The sequence below is a fragment of the Chelonia mydas genome, chromosome 28 (assembly GCF_015237465.2).
Source record: "Chelonia mydas isolate rCheMyd1 chromosome 28, rCheMyd1.pri.v2, whole genome shotgun sequence".
NCBI classification, from domain to species: Eukaryota; Metazoa; Chordata; order Testudines; family Cheloniidae; genus Chelonia; species Chelonia mydas.
In genome coordinates, this window is record NC_051268.2 from 6,654,172 (window position 1) to 6,669,021 (window position 14,850).

Genomic DNA, 14,850 nt, shown 5'->3' on the forward strand with positions numbered 1-14,850 from the left:
CCCCAGAGCCAGGCACATCCTCCCTGCCAGGCGCTCCCCAAGCCCGCCGCGTCCCCAACCATCGAAGGACAGACTAGAACCCACAGCCTCCTGGCCGCCCCAGAAGGGCGGGCGAGGGCCAGGCAGGTGCCCCTTCTGAGGGGGGAGCAACAGGGCAGCTGATGGGGTGACTCTCGGGAGCAGGCCCCTGTGAAGATTCAGCTCAGCCCCCACTCGCCAGGATGGGTCCCCCCAAGCCTCCAGAACGGCCCCTCCAGCACTCACCAGCCAGGACAGGTTCCCCGAACTTATTGCCGTAGTCAGAGGCGCCATCGCTGGCCCTGAGGGCCACCTGCAGGGGCTGGGCGTAGTTTCTGGGGTAAGGCAATGCCGGGTCCTCCCAGGGCAGAGGGTAGCCTGGGGGCAGGGAGAGACGGTCAGGGGGTGCCAGCCTGGATGCCGGGCTCCCCAACCCCAAGGGGCGCAAAAGGCAGCCGGACGGCTCAGTTGGCGGCAGGAAGGACGTCTTCTGAACCCAGGCGAAACCGGGGACTGGACGAGCCGCAGCGCCCTGGGACCAGGACCAGAGCAGGGAGCCCAGCAGGCAGTGCCCCGCGGGGACGGCGGGAGGGGAGGCGGAGGGGGCAGGGAGTAACCCAGGGAAGACCCTGCCTCCCAACCACAGGCTTAGAAGGAGAATGATGGGGGGGGGGGTGACTCCTTTTGAGTCAGCAAACAGACCCCCCCGCAAGCCAGGTGACCCTGGGGTGGGTGCAGGGAGCGTGGAAAGCCAGGCACTGTGGCAGAGCCATGCAGGGTCCCGGGCACGCTCCGGTCGCAGCCCTTGGGGAGCAGGCCGGGCACAGGGGAGGGCGGCTATGGCTAGGTAGGCTGGCCAGGGGGAGGGGGGGGAGGGAAGGGGGGGGTGTCTCGTTATCTGGAAGGCAGGATAAGGGAGGTGACTAGACCTGCAGCCTGAAATCGCCCCGTTTGGGCCAAAGAAAGGGGGCAGGGGGTGAAGAGACAGACGGGCTGAGCCAGCTCCAGGGAGGACAAACCCCGGGCAGGAGAAGTCGGGGGTGTGAAGATGAGGTCAAGGGGGGTCCCAGGGTGGGGAGTGGAGGGTCCCCTGGGCCATGGCCAGGTCGGGGAGGGGCTCAGGGCTGGAGGGATAGTGTCCGACGGCCTGCTCCCAGGGGCAGGAGGGCCCCCATGACCCCACAGGGAAGGGGCTGCAGAAGGTGGGCCTGAGGAAGGGGTCCCAGGGCCTGGCAGAGGAAGGGGAGGAGGGGGGCTGTGGCTGGGGGGAAGTGGGGCCCCCCTACTCTCACCAGGGATGTGCAGGTTTCCGAAGCTGTACCCCGCCGTGCCGGCGATGACGTGGGCCCCACGCCCCGTGCACTGCACGTCCCGGATCCGCCCACCTGTTCCCGTTGCGGCGCCGCTGAATGGGGCCACCCCTGGGGAGCACACGGGGGTGAGAGCGAGGAGACACCCCTCCTAGGTACCCCCAAAACATACACCCCAGAGTGCCAGGCCCACAGCTGACCCAGACAGGAGGCCCCTGCACCTCATGGACTGGGGCGTTTGCATGGAGAGCAGGGAAAGCGTGTAGCATCCCCCCCCTCCACAGCCCATAACCCCATGCACTGCCACCCCCCACACAGCCACACTGCCTCCCCCACAGACCCCTGACCCATGGACACCCTCTCACCCCCCCCCATGGATTTCCCCCAATGTCCCCCCTGCAGACTGCCCCTCAACCCCCTGGCCACGCCCCCATCCCACCCCATGGAGAGAAGCCCCCCATACATATATATTCCCCTGCACACACACAGCCCTCCTGCCCCCGGCACTGACCCGTGGGGAAGTTGTGGGTCTCTGCAGTGAAGATGACATGCCGGGTCGACGTTCTCTTCTCGAAGCGGCTGGGGCGGGATGGGTCGCGGGGCCACAGGGAACACACGGCCCTGCCCTGGATGGCACTGGCGGGAGAGAAGCGGCCACGGCCGTCAGCCACGGAGCCCCACCCCCATCCCTGCCCCAAGGGGGCGGGGGGAGAGCATCCCAGCCATGGCCACCAGCCACAAAGCCCCACCCCCATCCCTAGCCCAGAGGAAGTGAGAGTTTGAATCCAACCCTGGCCATGAGCTCGAGCCCCATTCCCATCCCCACGGATGGGGGTCCCAGGCAGGCACCTGCTGTTGTCCGAGAACTTGATGACGTTGTTGGGGTTGCTCTTCTCCTGGGTCCGCAGGATGGACTCGAACAGCGACTCCGAGACCTCCTTCCCGTCCACCAGGAGGCGCCCTTTGAAGAACCAGTGTCGGCTGTGCTCGCTGGGGGGCAGGGATGAGGGGGTGAGACAGGCACATAGGGGGGCCTTTCCCTCGAGTTGGGCGTGGCTCCCATTCGGCCCCAAGGCAGGGACTGGCTGGCCAGAGGGGCAGGGAATGGGGCACAGGGCCTGTCTCCTCTAGGGGATGTTGACTCCGATCCAGCCGCAGGCCAGGGACTGGCTGGCTCAGGGGTGCTGGGAATGGGACATGGGGCCTCTCCCCTCGAGGGGGCGCCGGCTCCCACCTGGCCCCAGGGCAGGGGACTGGCTGGCTATGGGGTGCTGGGAATGGGACACGGGGCCTCTCCCCTCGAGGGGGCGCCGGCTCCCACCTGGCCCCAGGGCAGGGGACTGGCTGGCTATGGGGTGCTGGGAATGGGACATGGGGCCTCTCCCCTCGAGGGGGCGCCGGCTCCCATCCGGCCCCAGGACAGGGGACTGGCTGGCTGGGGGGACTCGGTGCCGGTACCTGTTGGACTGGGCCAGGTCGAAGCACTCCACGCTGGTCGGGTTGCGCCCGAATTTCTTGAAGAGCTCAGTGTAGAAATCCAGGTCCCAGGAGTCGAAGGCCAGGCCTGCGGGGGAAAGGGGGTTAGGGGGGGAGGGGGGGGCAGAGACCTTTGACCCCCAGCTCTCTCCGTGGTGGGCAGAACCCTCCCCCCGCACAGGACATCGGGGGGCTCGAACCCAGGCTGCTTGGGACATTGCGTCAGCCACAGCTCTCACCCCACCCCAGTCATTCATCTTCCAGAGCCCCAGCTTCAACCCCTGGGTGTCCATCTCCTCCCCCACCCCACAACCCCCACCCCAACCCCTGCAGTGTCTCAGCCGCTCCCCACCCCCCCGCCATACCCAGCTCCCTATGCCCAGCCCCCCAAGCCTGACTCCCATGATACCCAACGCCGCCCCCCCCAATAGTCCTGGTACTCAGCGCCCAGACCCTCCCCAAGTAAGCAGGCTCTTCCCGCCCCAGCTCCCCCTCCCCCCATACCCAGCTCCTGGTTGGCTCGCTCCAGCTCGGTGCGGCCCCCCCCCAGCACATCCACATGCCAGGTGGGGGCAGGGTGGGTGGCCACGGCGAAGCTGCGGATTGGCTCCTCGTAGCGCTGCTCCGTCATCCGGTCACTGAGCACCGCCACCAGGGCGGCCTCCTCAGGGGGTGTGGGGCGTCGGGCACACTGCCAGGGAGGATGGGGGTGAGAACAGGGAGCTGTCTCTCCTCCCCTTGGGTGAGAAAGGGGACCCAGTGCCCGCCCCGTGAGGGTCACAACGGGAACCTCCTGCCGCTCCCCACTGTGGACAGGCACTGGGGGTGGAGGGGGGCTGAGAACTAGGATCCCCCCCAATCACCAGGAGCAGGAAGGGGAGACAGACAGACCAAGCCCCCCCGTACCCCCACCTGTAGATCTGGGCATCGGGGAGGGGTGGCAGCAAGCAGCCCAGGAACTGCCTCCCACCCCAGAGCCCCATTAACCCCACAATGCCGGAACCCGCACACCCGCAGGCCTCCCCACCCATCCCCCAGGGGTCACCCCCTCCGTTCCCAGGGGTCCCACATCCCCCCTCACCTGCAGCAGGTACCGGCGGGAGCACTCGACACGGTCAACACAGCCCAGCCCTGCAGCCCGGCACACGGACACCACGTTGGTGGAGAACGCCGTGGAGAAGTTCAGCCTGCGCCAGGAAAGGGTTAACACACAGCCCCAGCCCCACAGCTGCCCCTCCACTCCACAGCACCCTCTGCTAAGCCTCCCACCCCGCTCCCTGCGGCACAGCGTCCCCTAGCACCTCACTGGGGCCAGCCCTGTCTGCCAGGGGACAGCACCCCTTACTGAGCCCCTGGCCCGCTCCCTGCAGCACAGCGCCCCCGATTCAGCTCCCGGCCCCCAAGGCACGGAGCCCCCTGCTGAGCCCTGAGACGCACCGGGGCCCGATCTCCACCAGCAGGTCGGTGGGCGCTGGGCACAGGAAGGACTCTGTGGCAACGTCTCCGGATTCAAAGGGGCAGCCGAAGAGCCAGCGCAGCAGCTGGGTCTCCTGGGGGCTGGGGGGCGACGCACCTGCAGGGGAGAAATGGGGCTGTGATACCCAGCAGGCAAGGGGGCTGAGGGGTCCTGCCAGGTAGGGGAGCCCCCATGGGATACGATGCCCACTTCTGTTCCTAACGTTCTGTTCGCTTTTTGACGGCCGCGGCACGTCGAGTGGATGTTTTCAGAGAACTCGCCACAATGGCTCCGCGATCTCTCTCTCGAGTGGTAACAGCTAATTTAGACCCCGTCATTTTGTGTGCAGAGTTGGGATGATGTTTTCCAGCGGGCATTACTTTGCATTTATCAACACTGAAATTCACCTGCCATTTTGATGCTCAGTCACCCAGTTTAGGCCTTGCTGGAGCCCTGGGCTTAACTAACAGTGTGACCCAACGGCTGTGAACCAGAGGAGGCCGGGCCTTGGCAAAATAACACCACACTAGGCATTGGCTAGCCAAGAAAGCACAGGCCTGACCAGAGAGGATGGAACAAGAACACCCAGAGTTCTCAAGGAGCGACGTAAACACATTCCTAAGAGACGGGACAGGAACACGGCAACCCCCTCCGAAGATAAGGGGGGGCTGGCAGGAGAATGGTTTGTTCAAAGCAGCAGGTAGGAGGAGAAGGGTGGTAACTAACAACGTCTGCAGTGTAATGCGTAACTTGCTTGTACCGAAGTCACCGGAACGGCCTCTTTGTCCAGCCGCGGGGACAGTACCGGACTGAGCTGGTACCATTGTCGCGGGCACACATGGGTTAATGCACCTGTCACCACAGAGCCAGGGCACTAGTACTGGGCTTCGTCGACAAGAAACCGACCCGAGCGCCTTGGCCACTGAACCGAGCCGGTGGTCCTTCTCGGAGCTGAAGCGTGAGGGGGGATGCAGGGCTACATGCCCCCCCAGATTGCTCGATTACAGGATGTGTTCGGGCTCCCTCCCTGCTGAGCAGCTGAGCCACGAGCTGCCCCAGGCAGGGAGAGGCAGAGGAACAGCTGGGAGCTGCACCGAGGGGCTGCTGCTTTCCGGGAGAGGGAGGGTGCTGGCGGGAAGGGGGGGATGGACCATTCGATCATGGCCCTGCCCCGTCCATTCCCCCTGGGGCGCCTGGCTCTGGCCGCTGTCGGAAGACTGGACGCTGGGCTGGACGCACCTTTGGCTCTGACCCAGCCTGGCCGCTCTTCAGACTTGCCCCACCCTTTGGGGGTTCCAGGACCAGCTGCTCCAAGAAGCCTCATTGTTCCCTCCTCACCCCTGCCCGCCCTCGTTGTGTGTCCCGTCCGTGTCGTCCCCCCCCCCGTACCTGTCCAGCTGACGTTGTAGCACAGCTCCCTGTGCAGGGCGCGGATGCCCCCCAGCACCGCCTGGGCCGAGCGCAGCAGGGAGACAGGGACACCCTCCGCCCCGGGGCGCTGGTAGAAATGCAGCACCGCCATGGCGGGGATCTGGGGCGGGGGGAGGAGACAGGGTCAGTGTCCAGCCAGACAGCACCCCCCCACTGCACCCCCATACACCCACAGCAGCGCACCCCACCGCACCCCCCATGCACCACAACACCCCCCTGCACCCACAGCGCCCTCCCCCCCCCCCACGCACCTACAGCGTCCCCCCATCCCAGGGCAAGGTCGAGGCACGCCCTCAGCCAGGGAACGTGGGGCAGGAGCAGCCGTGCCTCAGAGCCGCCCCCCCTGCTCCAACCAATACTACTGGTTTGAAAAAATTGGTGTGAGCGCGGAAACCCGTTGGGGGGGGCCCCCCACGGGGAGGGGAGGGGCAGCGTGCAGCTGCTACATCACCACGGACCCAGAGCAGGGCAGGACTCAGCCAGGTAAAGAGCCTCTTGTGTGCGCGTGTATCACGCACATGCCTGGCGCGTGGGGGGCTCCATGCGAGTGTCCTGTGTGCGGCGTGGGTGAGCACTGCCGATTCTGGTGGGGAGCAGCAGGGCTGCCTTTGGGATCAGCCCCCCCCGGCAGGAGGGGTCCCCCAAGCCGCTACCCACAAACCAGCCCCACGTCATGGCCAGGGGGTGCGCAGCCTGGGGGGGGAGAGACAGGCAGGGGGGCCAGCCTGGATAATGAGGTCTGCGGCTCCACACACACACGCCGGCACCCCAACCATCGAGGAAGGGTTTGTCTGTCATCGCAGGCTGGTGGGGGGGTGTCACGGCATCTCCCCCGCACCTGGACCGGAGGGGGGGGCAATTCCTGCCAGCTGCAGAGCTCCCCGCCTGCCGGAGGGGTTGTTGGACCACGTGCAGAATAGGGGACAGAGAACAGGCTTTGGGGGTTCAAAGATCGATGTGGCTGGAGGGGTCCTTTTGAGTTGGCAGCCAGACACTTCAGGGGCTGCTCAGCAGCCTGCCCCCCGAAAAGACAGGTGACCGCGGAGTGGGGAGCCAGGGAGCATGGAAAGCCGGGCACTGGCTGGTCTGTTTTCTCCGCTGACAAAGACATGCAGGGTCCCTGGCACATGGCCCGGTCGTGGCCCTCCACGAGCAGGCCCGGCACAGGGGAGGGTGGTGAGGGAGGCTGACCTGGGGGGCATGCGTGGCAAGGAGAGACTTGGGTGCCCTCGCTGGAACATGGAGGGGGAACACCCTGAAATTGTGAGTGGGGCCAGCAGCCGCGGCTGGGGGCAGGTGTAGGTCTGGCTTGGCATGAGTAACGTATGTACGGGGGCGGGTCTCGTTATCTGGAAGGCAGGATAAGGGAGGCGACTAGACCTGCAGCCTGAAATCGCCCGTTTGGGCCAAGGAAAGGGGGCAAAGAGACAGACGGGCTGAGCCAGCTCCAGGGAGGACAAACACCGGGCAGGAGAAGTCGGGGGTGTGGCGATGAGGTCAAGGGGGGGTCCCAGGGTGGGGAGTGGAGGGTCTCCTGGCCCATGGCCAGGTGCGGGCGGGGCTCAGGGCTGGAGGGAGAGAGTTCTGTGACCCGCTCTCAGTGGCTGACCGGGAGAGGGGGGCCCATGCCGAGCGGAGGGGGGGCTCTTGGTGCTGCCCCCTCCACACTCACCAGGGATGTGCAGGTTTCCGAAGCTGCACCCGGCCGTGCCGGCGATGGCATGGGCCCTGTGCGCTGCACGTCCTGGATCCGCCCGCCCCAGTCTTCGCACCGCTGAACAGGGCCACCTCTGGGCGGGAGAGACAGGGGTGAGAGCGAGCAGACACCCCTCATTGGTACCCTCCAGAACACCCCCCCCAGACTGCCACCCCAACAGGCAGGAACCCCCATGTCCTATGGACTGGGGCATGTGCATGGGGGAGCGTAGCATCCCCCCCCACCCCATAACCCCCATTCACTGCCACTCCCCCCACACCCACTCACACATGCACCCACCTGACAGCCACACTGCCTTCCCCTACAGACCCTGCCCTATGGACCCCCCCCACACACCCCACAGATTCACTCTCCCTCCTGCACACTCCCTCCCCATGGATATTCCCCAATGCCCCACTGTGGAGGGGCTAGGACGGGATGGGTTGTGGGGCAACAGGGAGTAAACAGCCCTGCCCTGGATGGCACTTGGGGGGGGGGGGGGGGGAGAACCAGCCACAACCATCAGCCACGGAGCCCCACGCCATTCCTGCCCCGGTGGTGGGGGGAGAGCAAACTGGCCATGGCCACCAGCCCCGAAGCCCCAGCCCCACGGATGGGGGTCCCAGGCAGGCACCTGCTGTTGTCCGAGAACATGACGACGTTGGGGCTGCTGCTCTCCTGGGTCTGCATGATGGACTCGAACAGTGATCCCAGGACCTCTTCCACATCTGCCAGGAGGTGCCCTTTGAAGAATCAGTGTGGGCTGTGCTTGCTGGGGGGCAGAGATGGGGGGAGGGGGGAGGATGTGGCGACGTGGGGCTTTTCCCTTGTTATGTGAGCCTTACTGTTGAGCCTATGTGAGTTTTACTGTTTTGCAGGAATAGTGTGTGTGCCTCAGTTTCCCCGTGTGCTGCACCAGTGCCTTGGTGGTGAGAATAGGGGTGTGTGACTCTTGCTGAGACGCTGTGGGGCAGGTGAGGCTGCTCCAGCTGCCTGCACATATGCTATGACCGGTGCCCTTTGTAACCTGAGACCCAGGAGGGGGATGCAACCAGGTGACAACCCCCTGACTCTCTGCCCTGGAAGCCAGACAAAGACAAGGGGGCGGAGGGGGGGAGAAGAGGGGGTCTGAGGTCGGTCGCTGGAAACCGGCAGTCTGCGGGGACTGGAAGAGGGGGAGTCCAGGGCTTCTGGCCCCGGACTCTGGCTGAAAGTCACTGATTTCCATGCTAACAAGTTCTGTTCTATGCTGTGTTCCTGTCAGCTGTTTTCCCGGCTGGCTGAGAGTCCCCTCTGACTGCGGAGTTGGGGGGCAGGACCCTCGGGCTTCCCCAGGACCCCACCTGGGCGGACCCGCTGCGGGAAGCGCAGGGGAGGCTGAAGGCTCCGAGGTCAGACCCAGGAAGGGGGAAGCTGGGGAAGCGTCTTGCCCTGGGGACCGTCTGCTCCCAGAGAGGAGACTTCCCCAGAGCCCTGACCGGCTTGTAGTGCCAGAGAATCGCCCGGGGACCCCGTGACAGAGACACCCGGACGGGTGCGGCTCCTATCCAGCCCCAGGGTGGGGAACTGGCTCACCGAGGGGGAACCGGGGAAAGGGACGCCAGCTCCCATCCGGACCCAGGGCAGGGGACTGGCTGGCTCAGGGGTGCTGGGAATGGGACACGGGGCCTCTCCCCTCGAGGGGGCGCCGGCTCCCACCTGGCCCCAGGGCAGGGGACTGGCTGGCTCAGGGGACTGGCTGGCTATGGGGTGCTGGGAATGGGACATGGGGCCTCTCCCCTCGAGGGGGCGCCGGCTCCCATCCGGCCCCAGGACAGGGGACTGGCTGGCTGGGGGGACTCGGTGCCGGTACCTGTTGGACTGGGCCAGGTCGAAGCACTCCACGCTGGTCGGGTTGTGCCCGAATTTCTTGAAGAGCTCAGTGTAGAAATCCAGGTCCCAGGAGTCGAAGGCCAGGCCTGCGGGGGAAAGGGGGTTAGGGTGGAATGGGGGGGGGGGGCAAAGACCTTTGACCCCCAGCTCTCTCCGTGGTGGGCAGAACCCTCCCCCCCACAGGACATCGGGGGGCTCGAACCCAGGCTGCTTGGGACATTGCGTCAGCCACAGCTCTCACCCCACCCCAGTCATTCATCTTCCAGAGCCCCAGCTTCAACCCCTGGGTGTCCATCTCCTCCCCCCCCCACACGCCCCACTCCAACCTCTGCAGTGTGCTCAGCCACTCCCCACCCCCCCGCCATACCCAGCTCCCCATGTCCAGCCCCCCAAGCCTGACTCCCATGATACCCAACCACCCCCATTAGTCCGGGTACTCAGCGCCCCCTCCCCCCATACCCAGCTCCTGGTTGGCTCGCTCCAGCTCGGTGCGGCCCCCCCCACTCCCACAGCGCCCCCTATACACCACCCCTGCTCCCACAGCACCCCCCCACACCCACAGCGCCCCCGATACCCTCAGAGCACCCCCCCACACCCACATCACCCCTACACCCCCACAGCGCCCCATACACCCCCCCACACCCACAGCGCCCGCTACACCTCCCCCACACCCACAGTGCCCCCATACACCCCCCCGCACCCCCCCAGTGCCCCCTTTACCACCCACAGCACCGCTCCATACCCACAGCACCCCCTACACCTCCCCCACACCCACCACGCCCCCATAAACCCCACCGCACCCTCCAGCGCCCCCTTTACCCTCAGAGCACCCCCCACACCACCTCTATACACCCCCCCGCTCCCACAGTGCCCCCCACACCCCCCCACACCCTATACCCTCACAGCACCCCCCCACACCCACAGCGCCCCCATAAACCGCCCCACATAACCCTAGCGCCCCTTACACCCCCACAGCACCCCCCACACCACCTCTATACACCCCCCCTGCTCCCACAGCGCCCCCCACACACTCCCCACACCACCTCTATACACCCCCCAGCTCCCACAGCGCCCCCCACACCCTATACCCTCACAGCACCCCCCCACACCCACAGCGCCCCCATAAACCGCCCCACATAACCCTAGCGCCCCTTACACCCCCACAGCACCCCCCACACCACCTCTATACACCCCCCCTGCTCCCACAGCGCGCCCCACACACTCCCCACACCACCTCTATACACCCCCCCTGCTCCCACAGCGCCCCCCACACCCTATACCCTCACAGCACCCCCCCACACCCACAGCGCCCCCATAAACCGCCCCACATAACCCTAGCGCCCCTTACACCCCCACAGCACCCCCCACACCACCTCTATACACCCCCCCTGCTCCCACAGCGCGCCCCACACACTCCCCACACCACCTCTATACACCCCCCCTGCTCCCACAGCGCCCCCCACACACTCCCCACACCACCTCTATACACCCCCCCGCTCCCACAGCGCCCCCCCACACCCTATACCCTCACAGCACCCCCCCACACCCACAGCGCCCCCATAAACCGCCCCACATAACCCTAGCGCCCCTTACACCCCCACAGCACCCCCCACACCACCTCTATACACCCCCCCTGCTCCCACAGCGCGCCCCACACACTCCCCACACCACCTCTATACACCCCCCCTGCTCCCACAGCGCCCCCCCCACACCCTATACCCTCACAGCACCCCCCCACACCCACAGCACCCCCATAAACCACCCCACATAACCCTAGCGCCCCCTATACCCCCACAGCACCCCCACACACCCCCATAAACCCCAACGCACCCTCCAGCGCCCCCTTTACCCTCAGAGCACCCCACATCCCCGTTACACCCACAGCGCCCCCACACACACCCCCCACACCCACAGCGCCCCCCCCCACACCCCATACCCTCACAGCACCCCCACACACCCACATAAACCGCCCCACATAACCCTAGCGCCCCTTACACCCCCCACACACCCCCGCACCCCCCTAACCCCTCCACACCCCCAGAGCCCCCATACACTCCCCCCACCCCCACAGCACCCCCTACACCCCCCACAGCACCCCCATAAACCGCCCCACATAACCCTAGCGCCCCTTACACCCCCCACACACCCCCGCACCCCCCTAACCCCTCCACACCCCCAGAGCCCCCATACACTCCCCCCACCCCCACAGCACCCCCTACACCCCCCCACAGCACCCCCATAAACCGCCCCACATAACCCTAGCGCCCCCTACACCCTCGCACCCCCCCTAAACCCCTCCACACCGCCAGAGCCCCCATACACTCCCCCAGCGCCCCTACACACCACCCCGCCCCCCCCGAAGCGCCCCCCCAGCGCGGGCCAAGGCCCAGGGCTCCCCCCAGGCGGGGGAGGGGGGGAGGGGCAGCGGCGCCGGCCCCCGCCCCCCCCCGCGCGCCCCTCACGCGGCCAACCGACCTCATGGAACCAAACCCCGTTTCCCGCCGCCGCTTCGTCACTCCGGGGGCGGGGCCGGGGCCGGGGGCGGGGCTCCCTCCTGTGACTCCGCCCCCCCGCTGGGCGGGGGGAGCAGCGCGGCGCCCTTGGCGATCGGCCCCCCCCGAAATCCCCCCCCACAGCATGGCCACGGCGTCTCCCCTAGACCCTGACGGGGGGGGTCCCGGCATCTCCCCTATACCCGGATTTGGGGGGGTCACTGCATCTCCCCTATACCTGGACCGGGGTGGGGGGTCATGCCGTCTCCTCTATACCCGGGCTGGGGGGGGGGTCACTGCATCTCCCCTATACCCGGACTGGGGGGGCGGTCACTGCATCTCCCCTATACCCGGACGGGGGGGGTCTCGGCGTCTCCCCTCTACCCAGACTGCGGGGGGTCACGGCATCTCCCCTATACCCAGATTTGGGGGGGTCACTGCATCTCCCCTATACCTGGACCGGGGTGGCGGGTCATGGCGTCTCCTCTATACCCGGGCTGGGGGGGGGTCACGGCATCTCCCCTATACCCGGAGTGGGGGGGTCACGGCATCTCCCCTATAACGGGACCGGGGGGGTCACTGCATCTCCCCTATACCCAGACTGGGTGGGGGTCTCGGCATCTCCCCTATACCCGGACTGGGGGGGGTCCCACCATCTCCCCTATACCCGGACTGGGGGGGTCACGGCATCTCCCTGGCGCCGCTCCCATAGCCGCCCGCTGTCCAGGGCAGGCAGGGGTGCTCTGGGGCAGGTGCGAGGGGCAGAGACCCGGCCCCGTCCAGGTGATTCCTGCCTCTGGAGCAAGTTCTCTGCCAACGAAGGACGGACGGACAGACCCATCCCAGCTGTGGGTGCGTGCCAGAGGGACTGCCAAGCCAGGAAACCCGCCCGTGCCAAGATCTGTGTGTATGTGAGCGCTTTACCATTTCTCTTTTCGCTCCTTCTTCTTTCTTTCTTGTCTAACATAAACGTTTAGCTTTAGATACCCAAAGTACCAGCCCATCCTTTAGTAAGATCAACCTCATCCTGACCTGGCAACGTGGCTGGCCCTTTGGGGTCAGAAGAACATCTTGTATAGTGAGGAGAGTTTTTAAATAACTTCTCACTGTATGGGACCTCGGTGCTGATTGGGAGTCAGAGAACTGGAAGGCAATAAAGGGGGCTGTGTGATTTTTTTTTTTTTCCTGCTTCTTGATAACCAGTGAGGGGGAACAGGAGCACAGTTTGTGACTGGTTGGTGAGTCTAACTTCAGTGTTAACCACCAGTTTTGGGAGTAGATGGTATATGCCATTTGCAGCCTTCCCTGACCTTGGCATTTTCATACAATCATAGAAGATCAGGGTTGGAAGGGACCTCAGGAGGTATCTAGTCCAACCCCCTGCTCAAAGCAGGACCAATCCACAACTAAATCATCCCAGCCAGGGCTTTGTCAAGCCAGGCCTTAAAAACCTCTAAGGAAGGAGATTCCACCACCTCCCTAGGTAACCCATTCCAGTGTTTCACCACCCTCCTAGTGAAAAAGTTTTTCCTAATATCCAACCTAAATCTCCCCCACTGCAACTTGAGACCATTACTCCTCGTTCTGTCATCTGCTACCACCGAGAACAGTCTAGATCCATCCTCTTTGGAACCCCCTTTCAGGTAGTTGAAAGCAGCTATCAAATCCCCCCTCATTCTTCTCTTCTGAAGACTAAACATCCCCAGTTCCCTCAGCCTCTCCTCATAAGTCATGTGTTCCAGTCCCGTCATCATTTTTGTTGCCCTCCGCTGGACTCTTTCCAATTTATCCACGTCCTTCTTGTCGTGTGGGGCCCAAAACTGGACACAGGACTCCAGATGAGGCCTCACCAATGTCGAATAGAGGGGAACGATCACCTCCCTCGATCTGCTGGTAATGCCCCTACGTATACATCCCAAAATGCCATCAGCCTTCTTGGCAACAAGGGCACACTGTTGACTCATATCCAGCTTCTCGTCCACTGTCACCCCTAGGTCCTTTTCCGCAGAACTGCTGCTGAGCCATTCGGTCCCTAGTCTGTAGCGGTGCGTGGGATTCTTCCGTCCTAAGGGCAGGACTCTGCACTTGTCCTTGTTGAACCTCATCAGATTTCTTTTGGCCCAATCCTCCAATTTGTCTAGGTCACTCTGGACCCTAACCCTACCCTCCAGCATATCTACCACTCCTCCCAGTTTAGTGTCATCTGCAAACTTGCTGAGGGTGCAATCCACGCCATCCTCCAGATCATTTATGAAGATATTGAACAAAACCGGCCCCAGGACCGACCCTTGGGGCACTCCACTTGATACCGGCTGCCAACTAGACATGGAGCCATTGATCACTCCCCGTTGAGCCCGACGATCTAGCCAACTTTCTACCCACCTTATAGTCCATTCATCCAGCCCATACTTCTTTAACTTGCTGGCAAGAACACTGTGGGAAACCATATCAAAAGCTTTGCTAAAGTCAAAATATATCGTGTCCACTGCTTTCCCCATGTCCACAGAGCCAGTTATCTCATTATAGCATCAGAGGGGTAGCTGTGTTCGTCTCTATCCACAAAAACAACGAGGAGTCTGGTGGCACCTTAAAGACTAACAGATTGATTTGGGCATAAGCTTTTGTGGGTAAAAACCCCACTTCTTCAGATGCATGGAGTGAAAATTACAGCTACAGGCATAAATATATACTGGCACATGAAGAGAAGGGTGTTACCTCACAAGTGGAGAACCAGTGTTGACAAGGCCAATTTAGTCAGGGCGGATGTGATCCACTCCCAATAATTGATGAGGAGGTGTCTCTTGGTAGTGTCGATTGGTGGGCCCGGGGAGGAGTTATAAAGGGTTAATAGAACATATGCACACAAATGATGGCAAAGCCCTTAGATCAGGTTTGGGGCAGCGAGGGAATAGATTGCTGGTTTGCAAAAGTCTCCCTGGGCCCTGCAAAAAGATTGGACGGTCGTCAGTCCATTGTGCAAAACACCCCTTTTACTTGTATATCCACAGCTCGGAGGATTGGAGCAGGAAAGAGGTCAAGCAGTGATGTCTCAGCTCGCAATTTATAGCCTAGCCCAGCGCAGGTGCATGGAAAGTTACT

The 14,850-nt window shown here is 63.9% G+C and overlaps 2 protein-coding genes and 1 pseudogene across 19 annotated transcripts in view; 1 reads left to right on the forward strand and 2 right to left on the reverse strand.

The window, feature by feature from the left end:
- Nucleotides 1–11,902, reverse strand: part of PFAS (phosphoribosylformylglycinamidine synthase) — a 28,750-nt gene extending 16,848 nt beyond the window's left edge. For 4 of the 16 annotated variants that reach the window (XM_043537209.1, XM_043537208.1, XM_043537218.1 and 1 more), the window contains exons 1-13: nt 9,627–9,692; nt 9,240–9,345; nt 8,022–8,130; nt 7,364–7,481; nt 5,650–5,791; nt 4,242–4,377; nt 3,886–3,991; nt 3,309–3,495; nt 2,787–2,892; nt 2,178–2,318; nt 1,840–1,964; nt 1,311–1,439; nt 265–396 (exon numbers count right to left, since the gene is read on the reverse strand). In XM_043537209.1, the coding sequence (XP_043393144.1) occupies nt 265–396; nt 1,311–1,439; nt 1,840–1,964; nt 2,178–2,318; nt 2,787–2,892; nt 3,309–3,495; nt 3,886–3,991; nt 4,242–4,377; nt 5,650–5,791; nt 7,364–7,481; nt 8,022–8,130; nt 9,240–9,345; nt 9,627–9,665 (1,576 nt within the window). In that variant the 5' untranslated portion in view covers nt 9,666–9,692. Of the gene's footprint in view, nt 1–264; nt 397–1,310; nt 1,440–1,839; nt 1,965–2,177; nt 2,319–2,786; nt 2,893–3,308; nt 3,496–3,885; nt 3,992–4,241; nt 4,378–5,649; nt 5,792–7,363; nt 7,482–8,021; nt 8,160–9,239; nt 9,346–9,626; nt 9,693–9,718; nt 9,772–11,734 lie in introns of those variants that run through there. The other 12 variants (XM_043537211.1, XM_043537210.1, XM_037887299.2 and 9 more) reach the window with 11 other exon arrangements.
- The window catches only part of LOC102934537, a 1,094,240-nt pseudogene that overhangs the window by 960,963 nt on the left and 118,427 nt on the right, over nt 1–14,850 (reverse strand).
- The window catches only part of LOC102933291 (zinc finger protein OZF), a 1,218,290-nt gene that overhangs the window by 806,954 nt on the left and 396,486 nt on the right, over nt 1–14,850 (forward strand). The window lies entirely within an intron of this gene.